The following is an 18,174-nucleotide window of genomic DNA, read 5'->3' on the forward strand; positions in this document are numbered from 1 at the left end:
GATAAAACACAACTCAAAGCATCATTAATCAGTTAGTAAAATTAGTAGAAAATTGTAAATATAGAATCGAAAAATTTCAGATGTTTGGAGTTGTTATGTCTTCTCGGACGTTGCAACAATGTGATTTCGTCTTCTACTTGAATATATACGTTTGTGTCGAAAGTGGGCATCGACGGGATGCTTCACTCTGACGTCACCGGATTGAAACCGTGACGGCAACGAAAGCGAATAAAGAGTCTGCTTAAATTCCTAAACTCCATTGGAAATTGTGCCTTGTCAGATTTTTATATAAGAAGAGCAAAAGCATTGAAACAAAAAGAAAGAGAACTTAGAAAGCTAGAAGAAATTAGAGGATCGATTCTGGTTATTTTTTGTAACTTATATTCTGAAGCAGGATACTCTCATGTGACATCTGACTGGAAACGGATCTATTGAACATTTGATCCGAATTCTATAGGCTTTATCTTCGTAATTTGTAATCGTATGGACATAGACTCCAGATCGTTGGAAGTAGTTTACTCCTAAAGTGTGTTTCCGATAATTCAACTTAGAACATTTATCTAGAGAAGTTTGAACATACTACTTTCTCGAATGATATATCAAATTTCATACTTCTCTCTACTAAATATGGTATGATTATAAAAGATAGTATAGCATACTTCATAGAAATTTGTTTTAGATTTCTATACATTGATGACAGATAACGTTATAGGGAATTTCGTAATTCTATCAGATAATTTATATTCGATATAGAAATGCATAAATTTACCCCTCCCATTACCAATTGCCATGCAACCTGCAGTCACGTTTGTTGCTTACCTGTAGTAAAAATCTAATGCTTCAAACATTTCCGAGAATTTCTACAGTTAAGAATATTCTTCCAGAAAGAATGAAATAGCAGTAAAGTGTAACTTTAATATAAGAATTATTATGAAGAAATAAATAAGCCTTTTTGAAATTATATATGTAATCTATATACTATGCGATTCACCAAGTGTAGTTAAACATCTACTTAAATATCAATATAAACAGCTATTAATACTAATTTTTCCATTCATTTGCTCTTTACTTCAACAGCTCTTTGAAAAATCTTTTGAGGAATAATCTGATAAAATATTCTTGAACTTCTTATATTTATATTATAACGATGCTTAATTATTTATTTTATTCGATATTATTTGATTAAAGTGAAAAGATGAAGAAACAGTTAATTGTCGTGGAAGTTTTACAAATTTTCTATGCATTTTTTCCTAGAAACGCACGTCATAAAAAATTTGTTTAGTGTGTTCGACACTAAACATGGAAATAAGCCGTATTCAAATGTCCACAAACTGCTACTAACTATGACTCTACTGACATAAAAAAGATTTAATGCGTATTTAAACCTAAAAATACGTAGTATATGAAATAAGAAATTCGAAGCAAACAACGGAAAACTGCCCTATGCAACTCGATACTATACTTCGGAAAAATAAACTGAATTGATAAAATCAACAAGAAAACTCATGCATTAATTAATATGATATGCAATTTTCGAACTCAATAATGCCAAGAACGCTACTAAAAGTAACAAAACTGTAAGTGAGAAAAAATTTAATGCCCTCTTTAATATTAACCATAAACACTATTAAAATGTCTGTGAGATATTCAATATATATAATATGAAAAGATATATATATCATCGAATATTATTGCATATTCGATAAAAATAAAACTTATTTGAATGGATGGAATGATTGGCGAAGATACAGATATAATTTGAAGACATATGAAGAAAATTCTTTATGTGGAAATAGGAAAAGGATGAATTTTTATATGGAGACGCTTTGAATGAAATAGTTTAATATTTTCTGTGTAGTATGTAAGATATTGGAGGCTATCATAAATTTTTAATATATTTTTTCATATTTTAAGAAAGCATAAAGAATCCATAGCTTCTAGCAGAATAACGCTGCTGTCGTATACAATATGAAGTAAAATCGGGTTGCATTGGCAAAAACAATAAAATTTAGGATGGTGTCATGATTTGACTAAAGCTGGAATTCAGCAATAACAAAATGCAGTATGGTCAGAAAAAAAGAGAGATCATAGTAGATAAGTAATTTAAAAGAGAAATTTAACTGAGTATTAATTGCGATTGGTATTTGATTGAAAATCTCCACTTACAAGTTAGTTTGCTTGCTTTATTTGTCGTTACCGGAAGATAAACGTTTATCTTAACTATGTAACTTTTATAAGGAACAGTAAAATTTAGGATGATGATAAAATAATTATTTTTCTATTCCTAAAAATTTGCATTGTTTTATAATTATGGGATAAATTATAATATATAGAATTTCTATGAATATTTTAATAATAAAATTCTATATATTATAATTTATCTTAAGCTTAAATAATTATTATCTCTTTAATATATACTGTACTTAACATAATTTCTAAGTCTGAAGTTTGAAGAACTGTTTTGTTCAGCGAAAAAATATACAATGCTTTAATGATTTTATTCATTTTTTTATTTTTTATTGTTTTTAATTAATGATTATCTATTAGCAAAATTAAAACCATCGTAAAATTAATTTTCCCATTCTAATTTACATATAAATAATAAATAACTCATTCCCATTATGAGTAAATTACTGAATCATTAAACAGCCGTGACTTTCATTAAAGAATCATCAAGAGAATATTCATAAAATTAATTGGTTATAAACATTTTAATAATTCCGTTACTTAGTATCTTATTTTCGAAGCAAACGACGGAAAACTGCCCTATGCAACTCGATACGATTATTTTAGATGAGATATTAGTTATTTATTAATAATTTATATTGATTATTGAAATAAATCATTTTACCTTTATTATTATTTATTATTTTCAGATTTTATTTTACGTTTCTATTATAATAGTATTAATAAAGCTATATAAAATGAAGTTTAATATCATCTCATATGAATTAAAATTATATAAATTTTTCTTTTATCTTTCTGATTGATCTAAATTTAATATAAAATAAAAAGTAAATAAATATTTAAGTTTGTGTTTTTATCTAGTTTTATTCATAATTACATAGCAAATATAGTAATAATATACCTATTGTTAAAAATTAATATTTGTCAAAATGTTTGTTAATTGAATTTTTATAATAAATAATTCACAAACTAAAAAATGGTAGAATGAGTCATATTTATAATTTAAGCAGTAGAAGCCGGAGAGAAAATAATATAGCTTACTTCAGATAATGGATGAAAAAATCCACATTCTTCAAAAAAATACGATATGTGTAATAAAGTAAATTTAACGTTTATTTTTATTTATAATTTTAATTATATCGTTTAATTTATAAATTAATACGAGTAGTAATGAATTTTTAAGTGTAAAGTATTGTGTCTATGTATAAATGTTAATTATTACTATAAAACGTATAAGTTGCTAATGTAATATATAAATATTAATTATCTTCATCAGATGTAAATTATGTAAAATTTCTTTTAGACGTTAACAAAGTACAGAATGCCTTCGATTTAAAGGAATAATTGGAGAAAGAATTGGCCGTTATTACCGAAAGTCCGTTCAATCGAGGTTCTATGTAATTGCATTTTTCATGACTGTTTTACAATTATTTTTGAAGACTTTTCGAGTATTATCTAGTTTATTTTATTATATATTTTAAAAAAGCATTAATAATTCATAAACACATCTACAATTTTTAACGGTTTCATTTTAGCGTGATTGTAAAAACCATTTTCTATTGTATTCTCGCATACTTATGCCATTAATAATATGAAGCTTAGAGCATAGCAGTTTTAATATTACTTTATTGTGATGACTGCGGAATGCTGGATAGTAGAATATCAAGAAATCTTATGAGAAGATTCGATATACAGTTTACAGAAATATGTCATTAAAATATTCATAAATGAATATTATTTACATTTTCTAAAATTATACATTATAGTAGTGAATATAAGAATGTAATAAATTAAATTTTATATCCACATTAAATATTAAATTAAATTTATTCGTAATATAAATTGATTTATTTGATTTTATATTTATTATAGATACGCCTGTGTATAGTTAAAGTAGCCTATTTATTTCAATATTTGAAAAAAAAATTATTTGCTTGAATAATAGTAATAATAATAAATCAAAAATATATTGTTTATTGAATAAATTATACCAATAAATAATTAAAAATGAAAAATAAATCTTTGAATTATTTATAGCTGTATAATTTTATTAGATACGAACGAAAATTTTAGAAAAACTATTCATATTACTGTTATTTAATTTCTATATTTAATCGTATAGAAAATGTCAACGTTATTTTAAATAAATTAGTGAAATACTAATGTGGGAGTTTATATTTGTGCGCAGAAGGTATATATAAACCACTGTATTTATTAAAAAGATAAAAATAATTATTTAAAATTATTTTCAATTGAAGGAACAATGTCCATTTCCAATTTACTTGTCGAGAATTTTTCAGGATCTCATTCCATTTACACTAGAAAAAGTTTGGTTTAATATCCGGATTGACCAAGTCGATTTAAAACTTGAATCAAGATGATAGATTTAATTCAAACAAAGCTCAAAATAAACTAAAACTTTCAATCTGTACCAAAAAATATAAACTCGAATAGCTAGAGTTTAAATTACAAATTCTTTCGATATGAAGAAATTCTATAGATATGAGAAATATATATAGCCTATATACGTACTGTACATATTTTCTGAATACATACTGTAATTTATGAAATAATATCTAAGAAAAATATGTAATCATAGAGAAATAATAAGAAATATATATTAATATATGGCTAAAATAATTATATATTTATATACTGAAATAAAAAAATTCACATCATTTTATTACTTTTTTCTGTTCGTATGGATGCTATTGTATGTATGAAGGCGTGTTTAAGTATGTGTGGGTAGCACGATTTTATTCACGCTATTTGAAGCTTAATAACTCCTGTGTCTTATGTCGAAAATCTCTGACATTTCGCAGACAGGTTTCTATATTAGGGGAGTGATGATATTAAATTTTGGTGGTTAAATGTCGAGGGCTGGGGTGATAGAGAAGGATCGTGTGTCATATCTCGAGTACGATTCGACTTAATGACGATTTTACTCATTATTAGCATTTAACAATTTTTATAACACTTATTATCATTCTACTCTCAACATTAAACTTTTGACTATTTCGTAATAATTAAAGATATAAAAATTGTTTTTAAATAAAATATCATAACAGATGGTGCCATACGCAGTTTTAAATGTTTCCGGGAAAGTTAAAAATAAATCTAGCAACGCGTTACTTAAGTAACGTTTAATATTATATAGATAATGTCTATTGAAGGATAAAGTTTATATTTTATAACTCTCTACTAGGATAACTCTCTAATAGGATAACTCTCTCCTATTAGCAATCTGAAATCCCGAGTTAAAGGTTATTCTAATTAAACAATTTTTAAATTTATTGTTTCAGCGACTTAATTTTATTACGCGGATCATTTTTTTAAGTTGCAATTTGAAAAAATTGTAAATCTATAAATTCCCACTGTCGTTCATCCATCTGTCCATCCAACTTTCTTTCCTTAGTCTCGAGAAGGGAATTAGATAGATGAAAGACGAGAGAAGATATGTAAAAGTTTGTGAAGAAGTCTCCGATTAACTATATATACACTTTCGAAACAAACCAAAAGTTACGTTATTTCAATTCATATCTTTTCCCCTGAAAGCAGTTAATAGATGACCGGCACGATTTTACTGTTAAAGAAAAAGTATGATGTACAGGCGCAAGCCACTACTAATTTGATGCGGAGAGCATATATTTTAAATTAAATAATTTAAAAATATGATTAAAAATTCAGCCCGGCATTGTCACGATGTCACAATAAATAATTGCTTCTTCATTTTAAATTTTTATAATTCTAGCAAGCAATTCGTAATCAAATTGCTTTATCTATCTATTAATTTGTTATTTAAAATTAGAATTTGTGAATTTCTTAAATATCATAATAAAAATATTTAAAATTTTTAAATTGTGATTAAAAACTATTCAAGATTAAAAATTATTTGCAATTGTGAGAATATAATATACATAAGACACGATATAAAATTGTAAAACTGAAAATTAAATAAAGAAATATTTTTAAAAGTAGAATGTATCTTCTTTTATATTTGTATGAACATAGTAATATGATAAAACATCAATAATTCTAAATATTTTATAATTCAATACTAAGAATAATCTGTCATAGAATTTCTAAAATTTAAACGAAGCCCCATTAAAAGTGAAATACAATTATTTTAAGCCAAAGAAGGAAAACAGCAATTTAATTCTTCCAGTATTTAAAGCATTTTAGAAGAAAATGAAATGATGCTAAATCTTTTATATAGGCTAAATTATAAAAGAATTAATCAATGTTCTCCTAAAAACGTTATTTTTAATGTTCGAATTGACCAATAGAAAGCATTGACCAAACGATATATTTAGAATACTGTAATTATATATTTATTTATTTTATTTATCGGCATGAAATTACTTCCATCCAAAATAACAAGTATACACTTATTAAATATATAGAACAATAATGCACAACTATATGAAATATTATACAAATATTAATTAATAAAAGTAAGGTATTAAAAATATATAATACATTTAAAAAATTTTTTTGAAAGAAAACGTTTTCGTTTGTTTACGTTAAAGTTAAATATTAGCTTTACTAAATACATTTAAGAATAGAATAGATGTAATTAAATAAATATTGTAGGCACTGTATGTAATTAGTTTAAGTATTTAATTTTAGTTTTAGTTTTATGTAAATATATTTAGTTTAAGTATTTTTTCTCAGAGATTTTAAATCTTACTACATGAAGTAATTTCTCAATGTATTTAAATAATTTAATAAAAATAATTTCTAATATATCGCATTAGTAAAGTTTAAAACAACATAATTTAAATTTCAAACAGACAATAATTAAATATATTTTTATTCGGTTATTTAACACATTAATAATATTAGCAATTTAGGATATAAGTATTATATAAGTTTAATACATGTATTATATTACGTGTTCATTAACTCTAATGTATTACAAATATTCATTATTGACAATAATGCATATGAGTAATACATTAGAATTAAACATACGTATGTAATATGTTTAAGATAAATTTTTAAATTATTATTAATTTAACTAATTTTAAAAAATTAAATTTAATATTTTTGTTTTAAGTTTTCAAAAATTATTTTTGTATCTTAAAGTAAAACTATTTATCACATTCTTAATATATTTCACGTTTTGTGAACCGTTCATTAAAACTTCTTTCTTGTCTTTCTGAAATTCAAACTCCAAGTTTTTTAAAAATGTTTCAAGTTTCTTCTTAAAAGAAATATCTTCTACTTGGTACTTTGTAATAAATATTTATATAGTAATTTGTTAAGTTTATAAATGTAATATTTAAATATGTCATATTAAAATACGACAATTTAAAAATACGTTTTTTTATTTCTTCTCATCGACAAATTGTTAAAAATTTATAACTTTTTGTTACTTTTTTCTTCTGGTAATGGAAGAAATATACAAAATTCATTCAAGTCGTCATTTGAACGTTGAGTTATGATTTGCTTTTTGAATACATATAATAATAATTTAGCTTTATATAATATATATGTAAACATTAACATAGAAAAATGAAGTATATTTCAATCAATTTATTGTAATAAGGTTACCTTGTTACAGGGGGTACTAGTAGTATTATAAAGATAATTTTTGATTTTATCTTTGCTGAATAGTTAGTTACATAGGTCTTTTGATATACAAAAAAAATTTTCTGAACATTTATTACTTCAGTCTTAATTAAAGCAACCATTTAAATGTTAAAAACGTATATTACACAATACTTAATTAATCGTTATAATTGATTTTTTTAACATATTACAAATATAAACAAAAAAATTGTAAATCTTAAACATTTTGCATATCGATAGATTATTAAGATTAGATCTAAAATTTGCTTCGTGAGTGGAAACAAAAATTTCCTTTACTTCAAATTTACGTTGCGCATCTTCAATGGCTGAGCACACTGTGAGTATATGATATATTGAAAAAGGCCGAGATTCGCACCAATAGCACTCCTTAGAGAAGTCAATGTATACGTTGTCAATCAGTAACGAATTATAATTAAGCCACATCTGAAATAGCGTACGCTTTACATTTAGGTTGGTATTTGTCATAGCAATACACGATTTTGATGGAAATGTAGCATATTCAGACTCCAACGGTGATAAGTCGAGTTTAATATGGAGTCTTGGTCTTTAACTGTAGATTGTGATAAGGCGGTGTTCACCATTAAAGAGTAAGCATACTTACCGTTGTCTTCAGTTGTGTTAAGTAACAAATTAGAAATACCGCAAGACTGAATTATCTCATTGAATCTTTGATACCACATACGGTTATTGTTGGGTGAGTTTTTATTTTGATTTTCCATTAAGTGAAACAAAAATTTTATGTCATCATCTTCAGAATTTAGAATACGGAAGTAAAATTTTAATAGGCGTTTATGAAATAGGGGAAAAAGTTGATATCGGTTTGTTTCTGACTTAATTGCGTAGCCAGAAACCGTCCGCTCAATATGAAGGAGTTAGCGCAAAAATATAATATGATATTTCTCCAGATCTGGATGGAAATCTAAAGCCCATATGGGACTAGCATAATGGAATGCTGGAACTACAAATGAGTGAAACATCAAGTGAATTTTTAAATTTGAAATCCTTAATCTTGAAGATAGATAACCAACTCATCAACAATGTTATTTAATTTTAATATTAATTTGATCTACATGTGGGTGGAATTTGCCATCCCAGTTAAAAGTTATTCCTAAATATTTGATTTGATAAACCACATCAATCAGTTGATTATTTAAATAAAACCTTTTTTCTTAGTTTGATATTTTTACGTTATTTCTAAATATGAGAATTTTAGATTTTTCAGTATTGATAGTTAAACAGATGGAATTTAAGTATTCATTGACTAATTTGATTTTACGTTGCAGAGTAGTTCCGGTTGGAGCTAGTAATACAAGATCGTCAGCATAAAGTATATAATGATAAGTGCGGCCTTTAATATAAATTCCTTCATTTTCGTTGGAAAACAGATGGTCGATTTCGCTAATATAAAAGTTAAGTAGATAAGGTGAAAGAGGTTCGCCTTGAAGTAATCCCCGATGTATTTTTAAATCCGGATATAATTGGTTGTTATGAGCTATATTAAGTGTATAAGATGAGAATAAACACTTAATTACGCTACAAAATTTGGTTCCAGCCCCCATCCTTCTTAGTTTATTGATCAGAATGGAAACATGCACGGAGTCATATGCTTTGGAAATGTCGATAAATGCAGAAAAAATTTTCTGCGCTTTTTCTGGAGATAAATTTGAATAATTAACAGCAGTATAAAGATAGCCAGCTCGGTACCTTTTGATTTAGTAAAAGCATACTGATATTGTGAATTTAAATCTTGTTTAGAGGACCAGATTTGAAATTGAGAAGTTAATATTGATGTAAAACATTTCCTTAACACAGATAATAAAGCAATAGGATGGTAATTTTTGGAATCTGTTCGGGTTCCCTTTTTATAAAACATAAGAATTTTTGCTGTATTCCAAGACCGTGAATATTTTGAGTAGTTATAAAAATAGTGAAATAGATCAAGAAGAACTTGCTTGCCTGATGGCGGTAGTACTTTAATGAATTTGGTTGTAATTTGATCCGGTCCGGGTGATGTTTTCGGTTTTAAATTCCGAATCGACACGTCAAGCTCCTCGGCAGTGATTTGTAAATCGAATATTTCATTTGCGGGATTTGTTACTTCGGTCAATGGAGAAATAATAATTTCTGTAAATCTATTTAAAAAATGGTCCAGTCAGAGAATTTTATATGTACAGTTTGCTCGAAGTTCGGTCGTCTTAGTTTCTGAATCGCTGTCCAGAATATATCATTTTTATTTTCTATAATTTTTTGTTGTAACTTTTTAAAGTAATTTAATTTTTTGGTTTTTAATAGATTGAAATAATTAATTTTAATTTGTCGATATTGCTTAAAAGATGCAGTTGTAGATAGTTTTCTAAACTGATGTAATGCTTTAGTTTTTTTATTTTTTAAATTGATACAATCTAGATCATACCATGGATTTTTTGGACCATGAATTTTCGGGTTTTTGATCTTCCGTATTTTAATGAATTCTTTTAGTATACTTTCAAATTTAGTATAATAATCAACAACGTCTAACAATCCTTCAGATAATAAATAGTTCATCTTATTACTAATTTGTATTTGAAAACGATCGTAGTTATAAATCAGTTATATGATAGAATGTAGGTACTTGCCTGCAATTGTGATTTTCTTTTAACCCGAATACAGATCTGACTGGAAAATGGTCCGATGAGTCGGAGTTTAAGACTTGAAGTTCTGAACATAAATACGCAAGTATTTCTGAACAAATTGTTAGATCGATTATTGAGCTACCGGTAGCAGTTACGCAAGTATAGTCTGAGGGGTAATCTTTTTCGATTCTTCCATTAAGTATAAATAATTGCGCTTGTTTCGTTAACTTGAGGAGGTGGTTTTCCAACTTGTTGTATTTGGCATCTTTAGATTTACGAATATTTTGGATTTTTATGTTCGGTCCTTTATAGTGCAAATCCATGGTCTGTGCGATACGGGCATTAAAATCTCACAATATGATAACATACGGAGAAGTATTTTTCAAATTTTCGTATTGGCGAAATAATTCATTTAAAATTAGCAGCCGTTCGGGAGGAATATATATCACCATAATTATCAGTACTTTATTTTTCAAATTACCTATGTCTGGATTGGTAATCAGTAGCTGAATAATAATGTGGTTATTACTTTGCTGAATGAGTATAATTTCACTTAGCATTTTTTAAATTATTAAATTATGTCCGCCGAAAGGACGTCCCGGACCCGTTGGTTTTTGAGCTAATTGCGTAATAATGTTGTAATTTTCATTGTCTTGAACTTAAGAGTCAGGTGGTGAAGTCATCCAAGTCTCTGGAATGGCTAGGATGTCTGTATTTTTCAATAAAAACGCAAATTCACTGGTACGAACTTTCTTTGTAAGCCCCTGACAGTTGCAGTTGACAATTACAAAATGGGAATTTCTTTGATTGCAGATGTTATAACTTACATCTTTAGATTTAACGTGTGCGGCAGATGAAGATGTTGACGAGTGATTAGTTACGATACTTGGTTCTTGATGAGGGTTATTTTGACTGATAATTTGTCATTTTGATTGTGCTGTAGATAAGGAAAACGGAGTAAAGGAATCGGAAAACACCAATCCCTCCAAAACGGAGCTATAGGTCAGAGAGTGTTGACCGAATGCCAGGCTATCTCCACGGAGTTTGGAGAGATGACCCTCTTTCCTTAACTCATAATGAAAAGGCAACAGCAATTTTCGTCGTAATCTGGATCTCTTAATTAGATTTTGGGCAATTTGAATGTTTTTCTATTCGTTCGATAAGTTTTTCTGCTTCATTTTTATAAAACTCGTAAAAAAATATCGGATCTGAATATTTTTATAGGTTATCTTAATAGGTGGATATTTTAATTTGGACATTTGAGTTACAGCTAGAAAATCATCCATTGTGGGTTCTTGTAAGTTTAGTGTTGACTTGGTTAAGTTGTAAATTTCTAATTTAGTGGGGATTTCTTTGCTAGGATATCTAAATATTATATTATTACGATATTGTTCATTGACCAGTGAGTCCATTCTAAATTGCATAATTTCGTTTTCTATCTTCAGTTTAACGATTTGTGTTCAAGATTATTGATTTGACAGTTCATTTTTCTATTTTGATCTTTGGTTTCCTGAACACTAGTACGAATTATGTCTAATTCTTCTTTGATAAAAGTCACTTGATAAAGTATTTTTTTTTCATTAGAAGTATTTATCAAATCGGAGAGTTTACTCCATAATGCTGTAGTTGAGATGTCGGATGTATTTGTCGAGTCATTTGAAAAAGGAAAGAGAGGTTCAACTGGCTCACCTGGGATTTGTGAACTTTGAAGTGTTGTGTCGAGGTTCGATCCGGTAGGTGCAGAAGGGAGTTCCGAGGAGTTCTTTTCGGTATAAGCATTGTAGTCGGTTATAAGTCTAACATTAGAAGACGAAGATGAATCCTTTTTGCTATCTAGTTTGGTACGATTGAGTGGTGGTCTGGCCCTTTTTGCCGGAGACAGTTGCATCTTAATTATTGTTAGTTAATTCTTCTTAATAATTTAAAATTTTAACTTTAAAAATAAAAAATGTAGTAAGTAGACGGTTGTCGATGATCGGTCTTTCCAGTGAAGCAAAGTGCGTAGAAAAAATTCACCAACAGCACCGAGCGACAGTTACGCCCCCGAAAAATGAATTATTATATATAGTAAAAGCCAAAGGTTCTAATTGCTTATAATATCATAAAAGCACCATTTAAAATTTTAAGTACTGTACTTTAAAGCAAATTTCAATATGGCATTTCTACAATTTTTTGTAATTTAAATGGTTATTTTAAAATAGTTCTATTTAATATTTTAAAGTTATTTTGTTATAATATTTTTATAATAAATAAGCATTTATAAAAAAAGTTTACTGTATGTTTAATTAAATATAAGAAAAAGATTTTCTTGTCCATCATTTATTATTTTGCTAAGTAATGTATTGTTCCGTACAATAAATAATTTTTGACTTGTTTGTCTCACGAACATCTGTGTATAAATAACAAGATGTCGTATATTCCATCTTGTTCAACATCCAAAAATTATCATATTGTACTTCATCCTGAAAGTGTTTTCGTATTTTCCGAACATATTTTTTTTTAAATAAAAACTTGTAGGTCCTATAAGAATTAGTATACACTACAAATATATATTTTTACATTTATCTTTTAGTAAATGTTGCTAGATAATATAATTTACTAATATGGTTCAGTTTTATTTTTGCTAATCTTTGATATCATACGAATCTACAGATTGAGTACAAAGTGAATATAGTATCTTATATAATTTAATTATAATCTTTTATTTTTAAAATTAAAGCAGAGATTATTACATGTTTGTTATTTTTTGGTATGTTTAAAATAACCGAAAAATTAATTCCTAAAGAAAAAAAAAATATATATATATATATATATATATATACACATATATATTTTATACATATATATATATATTCTTTATATATATATATATATATATTTTTTTTTTTCTTTAGGAATTAATTTTTCGGTTATTTTAAACATACTAAAAAATATATAATATATTATAATATATATATTTTGGTTCTTTAACAAACCGTTTTTGTAATTGTTACTCAATGCATATATTATAAATTTGAAATAATTTATAATATTAGCAAAATAATAAATGATGGACAAGAAAATATTTTTCTTATATTTAATTAAACACACTATCGATTTCTTATTAAATTCGATAAGTCGTAGATTAACTTTCATTCGAGATTAATTCACATTTTATTTTTTTCATTCTTTATATAAATTCCTTTGCTCTCTTATTTGATAACGGTAAAAAATAAATAAATAATTCATACAAAAATTCAATTTATATGTATTAAATTTTAATAGACAACCCACAAAGAAATTTATTATGATAAAATATAACAGTAATGTCTTTCTAACATTTGGAAATAGTATGATCAACGTTAATGAATGTCATCTAGATATTAAATATTCTTCGTTTGTTGTTGGTGCTGACAGATTATTCTGAAGTAACCCTATGAGACTACTTTGTGTAATTTTTCAGTTCCGATTTTAACAAGACACACAAATTCAATTTCCTCCAATTCAGCATGCAAAATTAACTTATACGACGATCGCAATTTACCAAATACAGTATATTTCACAGAAAATGGATTAAGAAGTATTTCTTTGACTTACTCTCGTAAGCTTTGTCTTTCTTATTACGTTTTAAATAGCATTGAGGTAATTTGCTTGATACAGTGCGCAGCATCCGCCATTTTGAAGAATGTGAAATAGAAATTCAAAAATAAAACAAAGTTGCATAACATAGAACTTTTGAAGTAAAATAATTTGCCATTTCTGTTTTAAATATGACATCATGCATCTGACCTTCAAGATGAATTTTCTCTTTAAGAGTTTCAAACTTTAATGAACGATTTTCATATACCACATTTTTTTGTCTATAAAATATTGAAAGTCTTAAGGTAATCATGCCTTGCTACCAATAACATACCAGAGAGTATGTCGGTCCGCTCTTTGCATGACATTCTTTGAAGATGTGAAATGTATTTGAGCCTGAATGAAGATCATTTGCGTATTGTCATCTTCAAAACATAATGGAAAATTACTTTACCTCAAACCTTATACATGAAAATTCGTATAAAATTATTCAAAAGTTAAAACCGTTAACTTTTAAACACGTATTAATATAATCGCCCGTCTTTCTGCCAGATCTTATATTTTGAATTTTTCATAAATAAATCCAATGATTGATTTTTAAAAATTAGATTACAATTTAATTATCTAAATTTTTGTGAAGTTTAAGATAAAAAAATAACGATAAAAGTTTCAATTAATATTGCATGGATAACTTAAATTTTTCTTAGATTTTTTAATTAATTTATAAAATTTTGAAATAATGTTTTTTTCTAATACATATAGATTTTAATATAGTATTTTTACACATTTGAAAAATCACATCGATTTTCCACATTTTGAAATTTTTTTCCTTATCGGCAGAAATATTCTGACATGAAATTTTAATAGCTTTATTCTCTCTATCGACATATCAATTACTTTAATTGTAATATATTAACGCTTGCATATCTAATAAATTATTTTTAAATAAATCTACAGACTAATGATTATTTTCTTCAACTTAAGTTATACATCATAAGAAAAAAAAGCAATATTTATTAGAATTTTTGATGCTTGTTAACGCTTTTACATAAATTTTAAAAATGATCTTTTATATTAAAATTGACGGGAATACTGTTTCCTGCCAAACATTTTAAGTATGTGATCCGCTTACAAACTATATTATTATCAATAACTTTACTATTCGCAGTAATATTAAACTGTAACTTGTTTAAATTCAAATCAGGAACATTATAAAAAAACTTTTCTCGAAAAAGATGATAAGAAATAAATAACTTATTTATAATATTAAATGTATATATATATATTCATCTAACAGATAAATAATCAATTCAAATAGCATTTATAATAGGAAACAACAGTACATTTTTTACTATTATTAATTTAAAAAGTAGGCAAAGTATGATTTTAATAATTATATAAAGATAGTATTTCAAAACATAATTAATAAAGTAGAACACGTAATGTTGAACAAAACCTCATTATTGATGAGAATACTGTATAAAATAATGAACTAGAACTTTCACTAATAACGATCATCTAACATAAATACTATGTTGTTCGTTATAAATATTAGATACTTGACGCTTACAATACAGCCACGACAACATTTTAATTAGCCTAAGATGAACTTAAATTAGCAATCTTTCTAGATAATCTATATTGTCCAAAATCACAAATATTTTATATTTTCCTCAAAAGTTTACAATGTTTTACTTATCAAAATACGTTAAAGCTTAATGTATTCTAATGATAAGAAACAAGATAAAAATACTTAATAGTGAAGATTAAAAAATAAGCTTACTTGCGGTATCTTGAAAAGTCGCAAGAGATTAGCCACTTGTATTGATGTTACGCTGCTAGCAGCACCTAATACTCCAGTCACGATCTTCTGCTTGATACTTGGACTCGATCCATCAGGACATCGATAGGTTCCTTCGTCCAGATTATTGATATAGCCTAAAATATATTAAATGATAAAAATAGTTAGTTGTACTGCAATTAAGTAAATTTAAATTCATTAACCCAACGAGTATATTTATAATTTAACTCGTAACTATGGAAAGGAGTCAATGTCCGATCATTAATTCTTGTTTTGGGGCGTTATTTTTATTTTGTTCTTTTCTTTTTCTTGGTTCCTTTTTTTTTGTTGTTACGGACAAACTCCCAAGCACCAATGACCAAAAGAACAAAAAAACGAAAATTTTTAACTTAGTTTGCATCGTTGCCCGATCCTGGAACATCATCCTATGTAAATTAGACAGTGCGGAGCTACACTGGATGAACAATTAAAAGCGGAACAGCCAGGACCAAAAGGAGAGAGAGCTTCAGGTGACCAAGGTGGTAAACGTCAGTGATAAGTTCGAGGAAATTGTGTTTGGCTGTACACTATTTATAGCTTGAGGAGGAGATAAAACGTTTTCTTTATTATGAGAAAGCTGTACAAGATTTTGATATTGTCTGTGGTTTGTGGAAATTATTAGTTTTAAATAAAGTCCTGGTCTGGTACTTGCCTCATTATTATGTAACCTATTGTTGTTTCCGAAAACGGTGAGTTACATAACTGGCGCCCGAACAGGGACCTTATGGGTCATAAGCAAGTTTTTTTTTGAGTTTATTTCAGATCGAACCGTTGGTGTATTTGTTTCGTATGGACGAGAAAATAATGTCTGAGGAAGATTCCATTACTCGTGAAGAGTTCAGGACTTTACAAAACCAGCTGACAACGTTATCGCAGCAAGTCGCTACACTGACGCAAAGTATGGCAAGTATCTCTTCTGCCTTATCTTTTAAGCAGGCGGAGCCGCCAGCCGAGAACCGACCCGATCCCAGGGAAGTGAGCCAAACCAGTCCGGGGGGAAGCATTCCCAATAGGCCGCCAACAGGTACATCTACTCCCCTCCCACCAGTGACACCAAATACCTCGGTGGTGATTGTCAATGCTCAACCTACGCCATCTAAAACATTTAACGGGACATCTGAATACCCGGCGGCCGACTTTATCCAAGATATGGAACAATATTTTTTCGTTAATCAGGTCTCAGCTAATCGTTGGGTTGATACAGCCGCCTTCTTATTAGAGGGTTCTCCAGCTAAATGGTGGAGAAACGATGGACGGAAAAGAGTAGGTAATAGCTGGCCTCTCTTTTCCCATTTACTTAAAGAATTGTATTCTCCTCTTACAGACGAAGTCGCTCTAGCAAAGAAATTATTCAGCCAATCGTATGATGGTATGTCTGGTGTCGAACAGTACATTTGGGACACTGTTCAGCTGTACCGTGCGTGGAAACCCTACTCCAGGGACGAAGAAATCGTCCAATGTATAACGACTCAAATGCCTTTAAATTTACGTGAGTATCTAGAAATTAGACATTGTTATTCTATTAATGACTTAGTGCGAACTGCCAAGGAGTACGAATTTCGGAGAAAGCCGACCAGTCACCGATCTGCGGAACGAACCGATAATTCGAGAGAAAGTTTACCTGAACGCGCACTAACTCAACCCCTTAGTGCGGAAAGAAAGCCTCAGACGACCCATAGAGTTCCGGTACGATGTTATACTTGTGGAATTACTGGGCATTATTCAAGGAACTGCCCCAAAATAAGCGAGCCGGATACCAAACAGTTCCGAAAACGTCTGACCCTATACAGGACCAAGGTAAGAGGGGAACCCGGAAGTTAAACTAATACCGAGGCCAAGAAGGGGGGCTTGGTCCTCGAGGTATGAAAAATCCTCTCAACTGGGGCTAATACTAAAAACTAAAACAAACTTACCAGGACTAACATTGATTATTAACGATATAATGACTAGTGCTAGAATTGACACTGGTGCGGACCATTCGTTAATAAGTGCGGACATATGGCGCCAAATTATTCGAAAATCTCCGGGGATAATTCTTCGCCCAGGCCCTGATATTAAATTAGCCATAAAGGGCAGGTATTATAAAACAAAGGGCAGATTTGTGGCCAACCTTCGATTAAATGGCACCTTATTGTCCCATGAACTCGTTGTGATTGACGGACTTTTACTTCCATGCCTGCTCGGAAGAGAGCTTCAGGTGACCAAGGTGGTAAACGTCAGTGATAAGTTCGAGGAAATTGTGTTTGGCTGTACATTATTTATAGCTTGAGGAGGAGATAAAACGTTTTCTTTATTATGAGAAAGCTGTACAAGATTTTGATATTGTCTGTGGTTTGTGGAAATTATTAGTTTTAAATAAAGTCCTGGTCTGGTACTTGCCTC

The 18,174-nt window shown here is 28.2% G+C and overlaps 1 protein-coding gene across 1 annotated transcript in view; it reads right to left on the reverse strand.

Moving 5' to 3' along the window:
- The window catches only part of LOC136976882 (metabotropic glutamate receptor-like), a 179,509-nt gene that overhangs the window by 78,788 nt on the left and 82,547 nt on the right, over nt 1–18,174 (reverse strand). Inside the window, exon 2 of the mRNA XM_067272254.1 lies at nt 15,736–15,890. Coding sequence (XP_067128355.1) covers nt 15,736–15,890 — 155 coding nt within the window. The remainder of the gene's footprint in view (nt 1–15,735; nt 15,891–18,174) is intronic.

Source organism: Centruroides vittatus, unplaced genomic scaffold (genome assembly GCF_030686945.1).
Source record: "Centruroides vittatus isolate TY-2023 unplaced genomic scaffold, ASM3068694v2 contig_426, whole genome shotgun sequence".
Taxonomy (NCBI): Eukaryota; Metazoa; Arthropoda; class Arachnida; order Scorpiones; family Buthidae; genus Centruroides; species Centruroides vittatus.